This window comes from Dromiciops gliroides, chromosome 2 (genome assembly GCF_019393635.1).
Source record: "Dromiciops gliroides isolate mDroGli1 chromosome 2, mDroGli1.pri, whole genome shotgun sequence".
NCBI lineage: Eukaryota > Metazoa > Chordata > Mammalia > Microbiotheria > Microbiotheriidae > Dromiciops > Dromiciops gliroides.
The window spans coordinates 268,404,023-268,418,336 of record NC_057862.1 but is presented as its reverse complement, the minus strand read 5'-3'; the positions used below and the strand labels follow the sequence as shown (position 1 = coordinate 268,418,336).

Here is a 14,314-nt window from a genome sequence, read left to right as displayed (position 1 = left end):
ACCTGGAAGGACTTGCATGAACTGATGATGAGTGAGATGAGCAGAACCAGAAGAACATTGTACACAGTATCATCAACATTATGTGTTAACAGATCAACTGTGATAGACTAGATTCTTCTCACCAATGCAACAGTACAAGAAAGTTCCAAAGGACTCATGATGGAAAAGGTTCTCCAAATCCAGAAAAAAGAAAAAAGAACTGTGGAATATGGATGCTGATTGAACCACACTATTTCTTTTGTTTTTGGTGCTGTTGTTTTTCTTTTTTGAGGTTTTTCCTTTTTGCTCTGATTCTTCTCTTATAGCATGACTAATGCAGAAATATGTTTAATGTTATACATATATAACCCATATCAGATTACCTGCTCTTTTGGGATGGGAGGGAGGGAGGAAAGGGAGAGAGAAAAATTTGAAATTGGAAATCTTATAAAAACAAATGTTGAAAACTGTAACTCTAATCAGGAAGACAAACAGAAACAGGGAATGAATATTAACATCCATTTAGGCATCAGCTTTCTTGCTGTTAGCTAAGAAACATTTTCCATTGGAAATTCTGTGTAAAAGGGGTCTGTCCTAGATCACTATTCACAAATTGGCCAGCTTTATCTGCATACACTGGGATGGGCCTTTCCATCTTGTTTCTAGGGCAGAATTGCAGAAATGTTTCTTCTAGTAGTCATGCATTGTCCTTTTGTAGAGGTTCCCTAGGTAATGCTGCTCAAATTAGCTAGCTGAAAGACTATAATTTAGGAGGGCATGACAAAACACTGGCCTTCCAGTAACTAGTTCTTGGGTGAAAGCTGGTGCAAACCTTATGGAGTTAACCTTGTAAAAATCAGAGCTATAAGAATACCAAATTAGTGTACATGCAACTTATGTGAAAGTGCTGACTTGCAATATTTACATGTCATTTTTTTTTCTTTCCACCTAGCCCAAGTTCCACAGATATTATGGGTAATACTATCTATGGATTAAAATAATTTTGTCTTTTGTTTTAACACGCTTTTACATTTTGTGTTAAAAATTCTTTAAATGCCTCCAACACCCCCCCACCAGAGAAAGCAAGCAATATAGCAATCATACATGTGAAATCATGCGAAACAGATCTCCAAATAGGATATATCATTTTAAAAAGGCAAGAAAAATAAGGAAAGTAAAAAAGTATGCTTCACTTTTCACTCATAGTTCATCCGTTTTCTCTCTGGAGGTGGATAGCATTTTTCATCATAATTCCTTTGCTACAGCTTTGGATAACTGTATTGATTACATTAGGTAAGTCTTTCATACTTGGTCATCTTTTTTTTTTTTTTATTCTGCTGTTCAGTTGTGTCCCATGTTATGTTCTATGGACCATAGTATGCCAGGCCCTTCTCAAAGTTGTTTTAATTTGCATTTCAATAATGTAGTGAATTAGAGCATTTTTATATGAGCACATTTTCTATTTAATATTTTATTTTTCCTCAATTACATTTAAAAACAATTTTTAACATTCTTAAAATTTTCTGAGTTCTAGATTATTTTTCTTTGCCCTGCCGCCCCCCCCACCCCTTTTAAGAAAACAAGCAATTTGATATAAAGGTTATACATATGCAAGGACTACTGATATAACTGATGTCCTCTTCTGAAAGCTCCCTGTTCATATTCTTTGACAGCTTATCAGTTTGGGAATGGCTCTTGCTTTTAAAAATTTGACTCAGTTCCCTTTATGTTTGAGAAATGAGGTCTTTATCAGAGGAGCTTGCTGTAATTCCTACCTCCCTGCCCCTAGTTTCCAGCTTTCTCCTAATTTTGTCTGCATTGATTTTATTTGTGCATAATCTTTTTAATTCATTTAACTGCAATTATCTTATTTCCCATGATCCTATCTTGTTTGACCATAAACTTAGATCTGACAGGTAAATTTTTCTATGCTTTCCTAATTTGCTTATGATATCACCCTTTACATCTAAATCACGTACCCAGTTTTACTGTATCTTGGTATATACAGTGAAAGATGTTTGGCTATGTGTAGTTTCTATTAAACTGCTTACCAGTTTTGTCAAAGGGTGAGTTCTTGCCCCCAAAGTTTGGATCTTATGGTCATTTACTACTGTGTAATATGTATTCCACTGATCCACTACTTTTTTGTAGTCAGTACCAGACTGTTTTGATGATTTTCTAATATATTTTGAAATCTGGTACTAAAGATCTCTTAATGGATCCCTGAGGAAATAATCTCTATGGGGCAGCTAGGTGGTGCAGTGGATAAAACACTGGCCCTGAATTCAGGAGGACCAGAGTTCAAATCCGGCCTCAGACACTTGACACTAGCTGTGTGACCCCGGGCAAGTCACTTAACCCTCATTGGCCCGGAAAAACAAACAAACAAAAAAAATAAATGGAATAATCTCTAAAGTCCTCCTGGGGGCAGCTAGATGGTGAAGTGGATAGAGCACCGGCCCTGGAGTCAGGAGTACCCGAGTTCAAATCTGGCCTCAGACACTTAACACTTACTAGCTGTGTGACCCTGGGCAAGTCACTTAACCCCAATTGCCTCACTTAAAAAAAAAAAAAGAAAAAAAAAAACACCTTAAAATAAGTCCTCCTGTCTCTACATAAAAGACGTAACCCAACTTGAAGATTTATAGACAATTACTAAAACATTTTCGACCTTCCCGGGCAGAGCCAAGATGGCAGAGGAAAGGCAGTGAGCTCCCAAACGCATAACAAGATTACTCCAAAAAACATCCAAATAACACCACAGGAAAATGCCCGGAGCAGCAAAACTCACAGAAGTAGGTGCTGAAATCATCTTCTAACCAAGAACAGCTTGGGAGGTCAGAAGGAGGGAGCTGCTGTGCTCACACAGAAGTTGAGCCCAACCCCACAGTCACCCTGACACAGATACAGTCCCAGGAAGGCCTCACCAGAGAAGGAGACCCCCCAGAGCCTCTGAATCAGCTGAAGTGCCAGTGTTGTCTGGAACTAAGCTCACAGTCTGGTGAGTGGACTAAGCCCTGGACAGGGGGGAGACTACAGAGGTCTATGCTGATGCTAAGGCAGAACTTGGATTTTACACCCCTGCTGAGAACTAGGAGTAAGCAAGTTGGTCTGGGGTCATCTAATGACCAGGGAACAGGCCAGGCAAGTGAAGAACCTGATCCTCCTTAATTCATACTCCCTGGGACTTCTGAAGCTTGAGATACTGCAGCCTGGAAACAGTGTCCCACTTTAAGGAGCTAAAAGTCTAGTAAAAGAAAGGCAAGATGAGCAGACAGAGAAAGCTGAGGACCATAGAAAGTTTCTTCAGTAACAAGGAAGACTAAGGGGCACCCTCAGAGGAAGATGTCAACATCAGGGCTGCTATATCTAAAGCTTCCAAGAAAAATAGGAATTGGTCTCAGGCCATAGAGGTGCTCAAAAAGGACTTTGAAGATAAAGTTAGAGAGGTAGAGGAAAAAATGGAAAGAGAAATGAGGGAGATGCAGGAAAGACATGAGAAAAAACTCAACAGCTTGAAAAGTCAAACTGGCCAAATGGAAAAGGAGGTACAAAAGCTCTCTGATGAAAATAACTGCCTAAGAATGAGGATTGAATAAATGGAAGCCAGTGACTTTATGAGAAACCAAGACACAATAAAGCAAATCCAAATGAATAAAAAAAAATAGAGGGCAATGTGAAATATTTTCTGGGAAAAACTGCTAACCTGGAAAATAGGTCCAGGAGAGATCATTTGAAAATTATTGGTCTACTTGAAAACCATGATCAAGGAAAGAGCTTAGACACCATCTTCCAAGATATTCTCAGGGAAAATTGCCCTGAAATTCTAGAAGAAGCAGCTAAAATAGAAATTGAAATTGAAAGAATCCACCAATCACCTCCAGAAAGAGATCCCCAAAGGAAAACTCCTAGGAATATTATAGCCAAATTCCAGAGCTCTCAGGTCAAGGAGAAAATATTGCAAGCTGCCAAAAAGAAAGAGTTCAAGTACTGTGGAGCCCCAGTCAGGATAGCACAAGATCTAGCAGCTTCTACATTAAAGGACTGGAAGGCATGGAATATGATATTCCAAAGGGCAAAGGAAATGGGATTACAACCAAGAATCACCTACCCAGCAAAACTCAGCATAATCTTTCAGTGGAAAAAATGGGACTTTAATGAAAAAGACTTTCAGATATTTGTGATGAAAAGACCTGAACTGAATGGCAAATTTGACTTTCAAATACAAGACCCTAGAGAACCATAAAAAATTGAAGCTGGGGGACATACCTGGGGTCCTACAGTGGGCGACTGTTTTGTGTCTGAGGTCGGGTTTTGGCTGGGATCCCCCTGGGTCCAGGGGTGATGATTTGTCCACTGTGTCACTTAGCTAGGTGATGACATCTTTAGGGTTAAATTGAGGGGTGAAGGGAATTCACTGGGGGGCAAGGGGGGGGGAGAAGAGCAGAGGTGAAATCATACATGAAAGAAACAGGAAAAGGCTTATGGAGTGGGGGAAGATTGATGGGAGAGGAGCAGGGCAGTAAATGAATTTTAAATTCATCAGAAAAGGCTCAAAGACCTTAAACTCATCAGAGCTGCCTCAAGGAGGGACTAACAGACACACCCAACTGGGTGGAGTAATCTGTTTAATCTTGGCAGTAAATGAGCCTAACACTCAACAGAATTAGCTCAAAGACCTCAACCTCATTAGAATTGGCTCAAGGAGGGAATAATGTACATACTCAATTGGGTGGAGTAATCTCTCTAACCCTGCAAGAAAATAGGAGGGGAAGGGGATAAAGAGAGAGGGGCAAAAGAAGAAAGGGCAGAGTGGGAAAGGGGACAGACAGAAGCAAATCCCTTTTGAAGAGTGACAGGATGAAAGAAGATGGATAATAGAATAAATATCATGGGGAAGGGAATAGGATGGAAGGGAAACAGTTAACAACAGTAATCATGAAAAAGAAAAGGGTGGGGGGAAATTGTACAAAAAATATTTATAGCGACTCTTAGTGGAAGCTAAGAATTGAGAATCAAGGGAATGTCCATCAACTGAGGAATGATGGAAAAAGCCGTGCTATATGATTGTAGTGGAATGGTCTTGTGCTACAGGAAATGACAAACAGGATGATCCCCCAAAAACCTGGAAAGACTAATGAACATCAATGTATAGTGAAGTGAGCAGAGCTGGGAAGACATTGTACATAGTGACAGCAGTATTGTTCAGTGAGCAATTGTGAATGACAACTACTCTCAGCAGTGCAATGATCTAAGACAAGCCCAAGGAACTAATGAGGAAGCTTACTATGCACCCCTATAGAAAGAACTGATAAAAAGAACACTTATGGATTGTACATATATAACCTGGTTGCAATCTTGTGGAGGGGGGAGGAAAGGGAGGGAGGGAGGGAAAAAATTTGGAACGCTAAATTTTATGAAAATGAATATTGAAAACTACCCTTACATGTAACTGGAAAATAAAATAAATGTTTGCTGCTGAAAAAAACCCCAACATTTTCAAAGGAAATATATTCAGGCATTTGCATGAAATTCACCTGTGGATATTCAAATGGATCTGGAGAAACTGAATTAGTTTCATCTCCAGGATAACAATTTAAAATACATCATTTAGGATCATCATCTCTACTTGGCCTTTTTTTTTAAATAATAAAAGTATTTTATTTTTTTTCCTGTTACATATAAAGATAGTTCTCAACTTTTGTTTTTGCAAGCTTTCCAATTTCAGATTTTTCTCCCCCCCTCCCCTATATGGCAGGTAATCTGATATAGGTTATATATATATATACACATACACACACACACACACATAATAACATTAAACATATTTCTGCATTAGTCATGTTATAAGAGAAAAATCAGAGCAATAACGAAAAACCTCAAAATAGAAAAACAACAGCACCATAAACAAAAGAAATAGTACCATAGTTGTTGGTTTTTTTCCCCTGGATTTGGAGATCCTCTTTTATCATAAGTTCCCTGGAACTCTTCTGTACCACTGCATTGGTGAGAAGAATATAGTCCATCACAGTAGACCAACACAGAATGTTGATGATACTGTGTACAATGTTCTTCTGGTTCTGCTCATCTCACTCATCATCAGTTCATGCAAGTCCTTCCAGGTTTCTCTGAACTCCTCTTGCTCATCGTTTCTTACAGCACAACAGTATTCTACTGCATTCATATACCACAACTTGTTCAGCCCTTCCCCAATTGATGCGCAGCCCCTCAATTTCCAATTCCTTGCCACCACAAAAAGAGCAGCTATAAATATTTTTGTACATGTGGGTCCTTTTCCCTTTTTTATGATCTCTTTGGGAAGAAGTCCCAAAAGTGGTATTGCTGGGTCAAAGGGTACACACAGCTTTATAGCCCTTTGGGCATAATTCCAAATTGCTCTCCTGAATGGTTGGATCAGTTCACAGCTTCCAATTTTTAGTGTTCCAATTTTTCCACAGCTTCTCCAACATTTATTATTTTCCTTTTCTGTAATTTTAGCCAATCTGATAGGTATCAGGTGGTACCTCAGAGTTGTTTTAATTTGCATCTCTCTAATCATTAGAGATTTAGAGCATTTTTTCATATGGGAATAGATAGCTTTGGTTTCTTCATCAGAAAACTGACTGTTCATATCCTTTGACCATTTCTCAATTGGGGAATGACTTGGATTCTTATAACTTTGATTTAGTTCCCTATATATTTTAGAAATGAGGCCTTTATCAGAAGTACTGGCCATAAAAATTGTTTCCCAGCTTTCTGCCTCCCTTCTAATTTTGGATGCATTGCTTCTGTTTGTACAAAATTTTTTTAATGTAATGTAATCAAAGTCATCCATTTTGCATTTTATGGTATTCTCAATCTCTTGTTTGGTCATAAACCTTCCTTCTGCCTGAGAAAGACCTACCTTTTCCTTAAGTCTTCTAAATTATCTCTGGTTGGAAGACTGTGTCTCTCTGTCTCTTTGCATGTTCTGTAGTTTCAGAATCTGTCCAGAGGCTTGATTTAATGTTCTTTTTGAGGGAACAGAAGGAGAGCTCAGGCAGCTTGCTGATTCCTCTCCGCCATCTTGGCTCCCTCTACTTGGCCTTTTGTCATGGTTTTCACTGGCACAACAGCATAAGTTCTAAGGCTACAAATACAATTGCAGCTATCAGGCCCTTAAGTATATACTTGTCCACTGGAAAACACATGGAAGCCAAGTACATATATTCTAATACTTAAATAGAAATTATCTATTCTTGTTGCCTTTCTTAAAGTAAAATTTACTATTCAATTAAGAATTAGAGCTTTTACATCTTTACCATCCTTCCTTTGAGGATATATTTTATCTTCATATCATGGGAGGGGAAGGATTATTTAGATAGAATTGTGAGGCTGCAACAACATAATCTTATATATGAATATGTAGCATATAGAATAAAACCAATGAAATACAAATAAACCAATGAAAAAGATGATAAATGTAAAAACTGATTTGTCCTATTTACCTGGGTTAGGCTTTTGACTTTGTCCTACCATTTCTTGTTGTTTCATGGTAATCACTGGGTTGTTTCTTAAATTCTATTTTTTAGTGAGTCTACTACTAGGATAATGTTTTCTGACCTTTCTTCAACGCTATTTTATTCTCCTCCCAATTTTTTCTTATTTCTTACTAATACTCTTGTAGTCCTAATAATTAAGCCATTCTCCACCTCATCTGAATTCCACCTGACCTTGTGGTATAATTCTCTTCTTATATATTTTCCTCTTGGCCCTCAATTGGTCCATAATACTTCTTTATTATGTTTGACATTTTCTTCTATTTACTCAGATTCCTCAGTTGCTGTATTGGGACTTTATAGTTGAGTTAGACTCTGTTCCCTCCCCTCTATCACTCTTGAAAGGGGTGGTTGGGTCCTGCTTGGTTCTTTCCTTTCTGTTGTTTGGCTGCCACTGTTTGTGATATTCTAGATGGTGTAGCTAAATCTAGGCACCACCCTGGGCATAAATCTCTGGCTTCTGCTGTGGCTCCAGAAAAGGTTACCTGAGTGATACACTTCCTGGGCAATGTCCTGGCTCATCTTCCTACTGTGACTCCAGTTCTGGATGCCTACTTACTATACTGGCCCTGTCTCCTGCTGTGGCTCCAGTATAGCTTACCTGGTCACTGTGGTTTCCACTTCTCTGACCCACCTCCACTCAAGAGACTTCTGGCAAGAGACTTCTTGTGAAGTCCTAGACTGGATGCAAGAGCATCCAGTATATAAGAGTATAACTGGTATAGCCACTTCTCTTTGATTTTATTTATCGTTGTTCCATGGTGTACATTTTTAGAACTGTTCCTCATGTTGTTTCTCTAGGTAGAATGCAAGCTCCTTTGGTTTCTTCTTTGTTTCACTAGTGTCTTGCATGAATGCTTGGCATAAAGCAGGCCCTTAAAAAATTCTTGGTGAATCAAACTAAATTGAAATTATTTTTATTTGATCTGAAAAAAACTTTTCTAAGAAGATGCATTTGTGTGAAACCACTTTTTCTAAGGCCTGGTATCTGGTATACCACTGTAAGCTGGTTTCTATAAACATATATTACATCTCTCAATATTTATAATAATTATACATACATACATATAAAAATAGTTTCTATCAATGAGAAAGTCTAATGTTTAGGTTTCATATCTTTTGTCATTGGTTGTTTTTTTTGGTGAGGTAATTGGGGTTAAGTGACTTGCCCAGGGTCACACAGCTAGTAAGTGTCAAGTGTCTGAGGCCAGATTTGAACTCAGGTCCTCCTGAATCCAGGGCCAGTGCTCTATCACTGCGCCACCTAGCTGCCCCCATCTTTTGTCGTCTTAAACAACCCTGAATGACATATTTAGTTGCATGAAAAAAAAAAACCCAGTCTATCAAGAAGTATTTATTAAACAACTACTAGGTACCAAACACTGCACTAAATATTGGGGATAAAAATGGGAATGAAAAAAATCCCTACTCACAAGAATGAAAATAAATCTATCACACAATTAGTAAGAACAGCAAATGTGTTAATTGCACATAAAGGACAATACATTTTAAAATACATTTGATTTTTCTGAACTAAAAGAGAAGTGTTACCATATAATTTTCATTTTTATGGACTTAAACAACATTTGGCTTAATACAGACTTCTGGAAAAAGAAATTTCAGGTGTGAATAATATATTCTGACCAAGAAAGTCAAATCTCAATCAAAAGAAGGCCAAGATTCTAAGATAAAACTCTAACTCCAGAAAATGACAAGATCCAATTTCAATGAACATTTTGCTTTAGATTTAAATATGCTGTAATCTACTTTTTTTATTCCCTGAAGCTCTAATTTTTAATATTGAAATTTAAAATACCACAAGATAAGATTAAAGGGGCAGCTAGATGGCGCAGTGGATAGAGCACCAGCCCTGGAGTCAGGAGTACCTGAGTTCAAATCCGGCCTCAGACACTTAATACTTACTAGCTGTGTGACCCTAGGCAAGTCACTTAACCCCAATTGCCTCACTAAAAAAAAAAAAAAAAGATAAGATTAAAGTTGTTATTCAAGACTTTCTGTCCAACAGGTTTTTCCTGAAACTATTATACATAATGGCACAAACTGGGCATGTTGGCCTGGTTAGAGGCTCAGATCTAATTTTATTTCCTATCTTGTTTCTGACTCCCTTAACCAGACTGGCATTCAGAGTTCACTTTAAAAGCTATCAGTATCTTGGGCTCAACACCATTTTTAGTGAAACTGGGTTATGAGACCATACTCCTTTGTCTGGAATAAGAGTGACTTCAGAAGAAGCTGCCTATATTTTGAAATATATTTTATGTCTTTTGTTTTAAAAATCATTGTCATTGGGGCAGCTAGGTGGCACAGTGGATAGAGCACTGGCCCTGGAGTCAGGAGTACCTGAGTTCAAATCCGACCTCAGACACTTAACACTTACTAGCTGTGTGACCCTGGGCAAGTCACTTAACCCCAAATGCCTCACTAAAAAAAAAAAAATCATTGTCATTTCTAGAAATATTCCCCCACCTTATAACTGAGCCCTCCCTCCTAATAAAGAAATTTAGCTGAGCAAAAATTACTAATACAGTATCCAGGTTAACAAACTGGTAGATAAGAGATGCAGGCACAGTAAGAGAAAATAAGCCCGGACTCTGTGGTCAAATCCTGAGTGATCAAATCCAGCCTCTGATTCTTACTGCTTCTGACTGTATGCAAGTCATTTAACTTTTCCCAAATTCCTTAACTATACAATGGAGTGGGGTGGGCTAGATAGCTTCTGAGGTCCCTTCTAGCTTTGTATCTATGATCCTATGAATAATATAGTTAACTTAAATTTTTGGAAATGGCTGATGCTATTCTTATGGAAAAGATGAAGAAATATGGGTAGAGACAGTAAAATGAGAATTCTGAACTAGATGAATAGTTCGAACTCAAAGAGTAGTCATTAACTACTTAATTTGTATATATGCTCTTTAAATTTATTCTGTATATACTTAGATGTACACTTGTCTCCCCCTTAGAATGTAAGTTCCTTGCCAGTAAGGATTGTTTTATTCACCGTACTTTTATCACCAGCACCTGAGTAGATACTTTATAAATGCTTGTTGATTCATGTCAGGCTGGCAGGAGGTCTCTACTGGAATGCCACAGGGATCTCTGCTTGGCTCTGTGCTGTTCAATATTTTTATCAATGACTTGGATAAAGGAATAATAGATGCCATGTTCATCAGATTTGCAGATGACAGTGAGGAGGAACAAACAACACATTAGATTACAGTCTGCATCCAAAAAGTTCTTAACAGACTAATAAAGCATTGGGCTGAAACTAATGAAATGAAATTCAAATAAATCTAAGTCTTATGGGGTTAAAAAAAAATTTGACCTCAAAAGTACAAGATGAAAGAGGCATGGTTAGACAGGTTTTCCTAAAAAAAAAAAAAAAGTTCCAGGAGTTCAATAAGTCAACTGGCCACCAAAAATATTAATGTAAACAAGTTGTCTGTGACTTTAAGAAAAGCACAGATTCTGCTATATTATTGATCTCTGGTTAAATCACAACTGGAATATTGTGTTCAGTTCTAAGCACTTCAGTTTAGAGAGGACATTGATAAGGCAGAGAGTCTTTGACTCTTCATGACCCCATTTGTTTTTTTTGTTGTTGTTTACAAAGATACTGGAGTGGTTTGTCATTTCCTTCTCCAGTTCATTTTACAGATGAGGCAACAAGGTTAAGTGACTTACCCAGGGTCATACAGCTAATATCTAAGGCCAGATTTGAACTCAGAAAGATGAATCTTCCTGACTTCAGGCCTGGCACTCTATCCACTGCACCACCTAGCTGCCCCTATTGGGGCAAGAGATGGCGAAGGGCAATCTATGCTATATATGAGGATTAACTGGAGGAACTGGGAATGTTTAGCCTGGAAAAGAGAAGATTCTTCTAAGGGGGATATGATAACTGTCTTCAAGTATATGAAGGGCTCTCCTGTATAAGAGATTAGACTTTTATCTACAGAAAGCAGAATCACAAACAATGGGTGAAAACTGAAAAGAGGAAAACTTAGACTTGCTATCAAGGAAAAACCTCCTAACAAGTTTTCCAAAAGAATTGGTTGCCATGGAATTTAGTGTATTTGCCCTAAATGGAGGTCTTGAAACTGACACTGGATGGGTCACTTTTAGGATATGTTTCAATGGACATTTTCTCACATATTGATAAGTTTAAATTTTTTTGGGGTAATAGAATTCATTTGTAAAGTCTACCACTTAAAAAATAAAAAATCAACTTCTGAATATTTGTCACATAAAGGGCTGTAACTGCTCTTTCATTCCTTGCCTAATTATATTTCTAGGAGTCATAATTCACATATTGCCTATGAGTTTTTAAACAACGAATGCCTCTTTTTTTTAAGCTATAAAAGAAGTCAATTACTGAAAAAACTGTGGAGGTAAGTAGCAAACAAAGTGAATTAGGGGAGACAAACCAGAGAAAGAAGAGCACAAGACAAATTCATTTAAAAACTGAAATGAATCTTATAGCAAGTCTTGACAAAAAGCGACAATTGTGCCAATATAGAAAATATAATTTAAGTATATAACAACAAGGACTACACTGAGATTTATCAAGGAAGGGTATCTTTTTTTTTTAGCTTAGTGATTCAAGGTGTTAGCACCAAAATAAACAATGCAGGCTAGAAAAACTCTGATATGACAAAAAAATTTCTAAACAATTATAGTGGTCCAAATTTTGACTGGAGAGCCTTAGAGAGTGGTGAATTAGGAAAGACCTTCGTTGTAGGGTTTGAAGCAAAGGTTTGAGTGACCTTTTTTAAGCCGGGTTGTATGAGGATTTCTTTCTGAAGTAAGAATTGGACTAAATGGCCACTGATGTGATTCTCCAAATCCTAAAATTTTCTGATTCTGAATAACTGAATAAATAATAAATTTATACAAACCAACAACAACTATCCTAAAAAGCAAAATATAACATGGACATTTTAAAATGTTACAAATTAAAGAAATTTATGATAATTTCAGTTTTTAAAATTATCCTTTCCTTTATAAAAATATGGGGTGCAAGTATAATAAGTATGGAATAGTTAGAAAGAAACCATTGACTAGTGCAATCACTTGCCATTCTATATATCCTACTTAAAATAGCCCTGTTACTAAGTAACAGGCTCATAGGGTTAGAAGCTATCTACTGGATTTCGTCTTTTGCAATCTTGGATGTAGACTATCTTTCTGAGTTGTATCTCAGCTATCAAGACTTTCCACCATATTGGTTAAGCTTGGTTCTCCAACTTCTCTCCCACTCTGATTCCTTATAGCTCAGAAGTTACTATCTTAGGTATCTGAACTTTAAGCTGACTGGTGGCTGGCTATACCTTAACCACAACTGGAATTCAAATAGTTGAATCTCTGGTCAAGCTTGTAGACAAGTTAGCATTTGCCTTAGCTCCTTTCAATATCTATCTTACTTACTCTTGTTAGTAAAGAATGTCTAAATATAATAACTCTTAAGTTAGTAAAGAATATCTATTTTTTTTTTTGGTGAGGCAATTGGGGTTAAGTGACTTGCCTAGGGTCACATAGCTAGCGTGAAGTGTCTGAGGCCGGATCCGAACTCATATCCTCCTGAATCCAGGGCCAGTGCTCTTATCCACTGCGCCACCTAGCTGCCCCTCTCATTTTTTTTTAACTCTTAAGCTACCAGAGGATATTCTAAATATTTTAACTCAGAAGCCAGGTCCCCCTGATTTCGACTACTGCGCTCTCTCCACAATGACATGGCTGTCATTGTGGTCATATGTCTTTTGGTTATGACTCATAATTAACTACAAATTAAAAGGAATTTGTAGTTTTGTGGGGAAAACAACAACAAAACCCCACTAAGAGCAGGCACCAAGGCTCTGAGGCCATCTTCCATCTGGCTTTCAGGAAATGAATAGGAATGGTTCTCACAGAAAATGGACAAGGAGGGGAAGGAGGGGCAATTCGAGATTTTTAATGACAACTATTCCACTAGACGTGATTTCCCCAGTGGCTGGGGTAGGTGCAAGGCCTCCCGGACACGGGGACCAACCCCCTCTCCTTAGCCGACCACAGTCCAAGCAGCTCAGCCCTGGGGAGTCCGGGGGCACAGATCAGCCGGCAGAGGCCTCCCCTTTCAACCAGAGCCGAGCTTCGAGAGGAGCAACGGGGCCAGGGCTCGCCCCGCTTACCTGTCCCACCGGTTCTCCGAGTCGTGCCGCGGCGACCGCCGCTCCCAAGGCGGCTTCTCCCCTCGAGAAATCCTTGTTCATGGCGTGGCACACGGCGGCGGCGGCGGCGGAGTTTCTGGCGTTGGAGAAATAGACCGTAATTGCCGATAAATCCGTATCCATCCTCTGGCTCCAGGAGCCGTCTGTGCCGGGGAACTACTGCGCCGAGCAGCCTCAGTGGCCCAGAGCAGAAGCCCATCCGGCTGTCGAGGGCGTGGTCATGGGTGTGGGCGCAAACGTGAGGGAGTAAGGGCGGAAGTCGTCCTCCCCGGCATCGCTTAAGGCCCGCCTCTTTCAGCGTGCGTGGTGGGTGTGTCCTGCCTCCCCTCTTGCAGGCGTCTTCTTATACTTCTTTGTACTCTAGAAAGTGCATTGGTGTATTTCAGATATGAATGGTGTAGACATTCTGCCCAGAACTTTCGTAGGTCTATTTGGTGGAGCAAACCCAGTATTAACCTTTGCCATAAATCTAGTCTCCCTGGGACTTGTTTTTTCTTAAAACAAGTTACATTTAACTGCATGGCATTACTTTTTACTATTTTTTTAACCAGACCGTTTACCATTAGCTCCCCA

The 14,314-nt window shown here is 38.7% G+C and overlaps 1 protein-coding gene across 1 annotated transcript in view; it reads right to left on the bottom strand.

Annotated features, from left to right (window-relative positions):
• Positions 1 to 14,016, bottom strand: part of FAM177A1 (family with sequence similarity 177 member A1) — a 57,996-nt gene extending 43,980 nt beyond the window's left edge. The window contains 2 exon segments of the mRNA XM_043980652.1: positions 13,703 to 13,896; positions 13,899 to 14,016. Of these exon segments, the coding sequence (XP_043836587.1) occupies positions 13,703 to 13,896; positions 13,899 to 14,016 (312 nt within the window).
• Between the last annotated feature and the right edge of the window lie 298 nt (positions 14,017 to 14,314).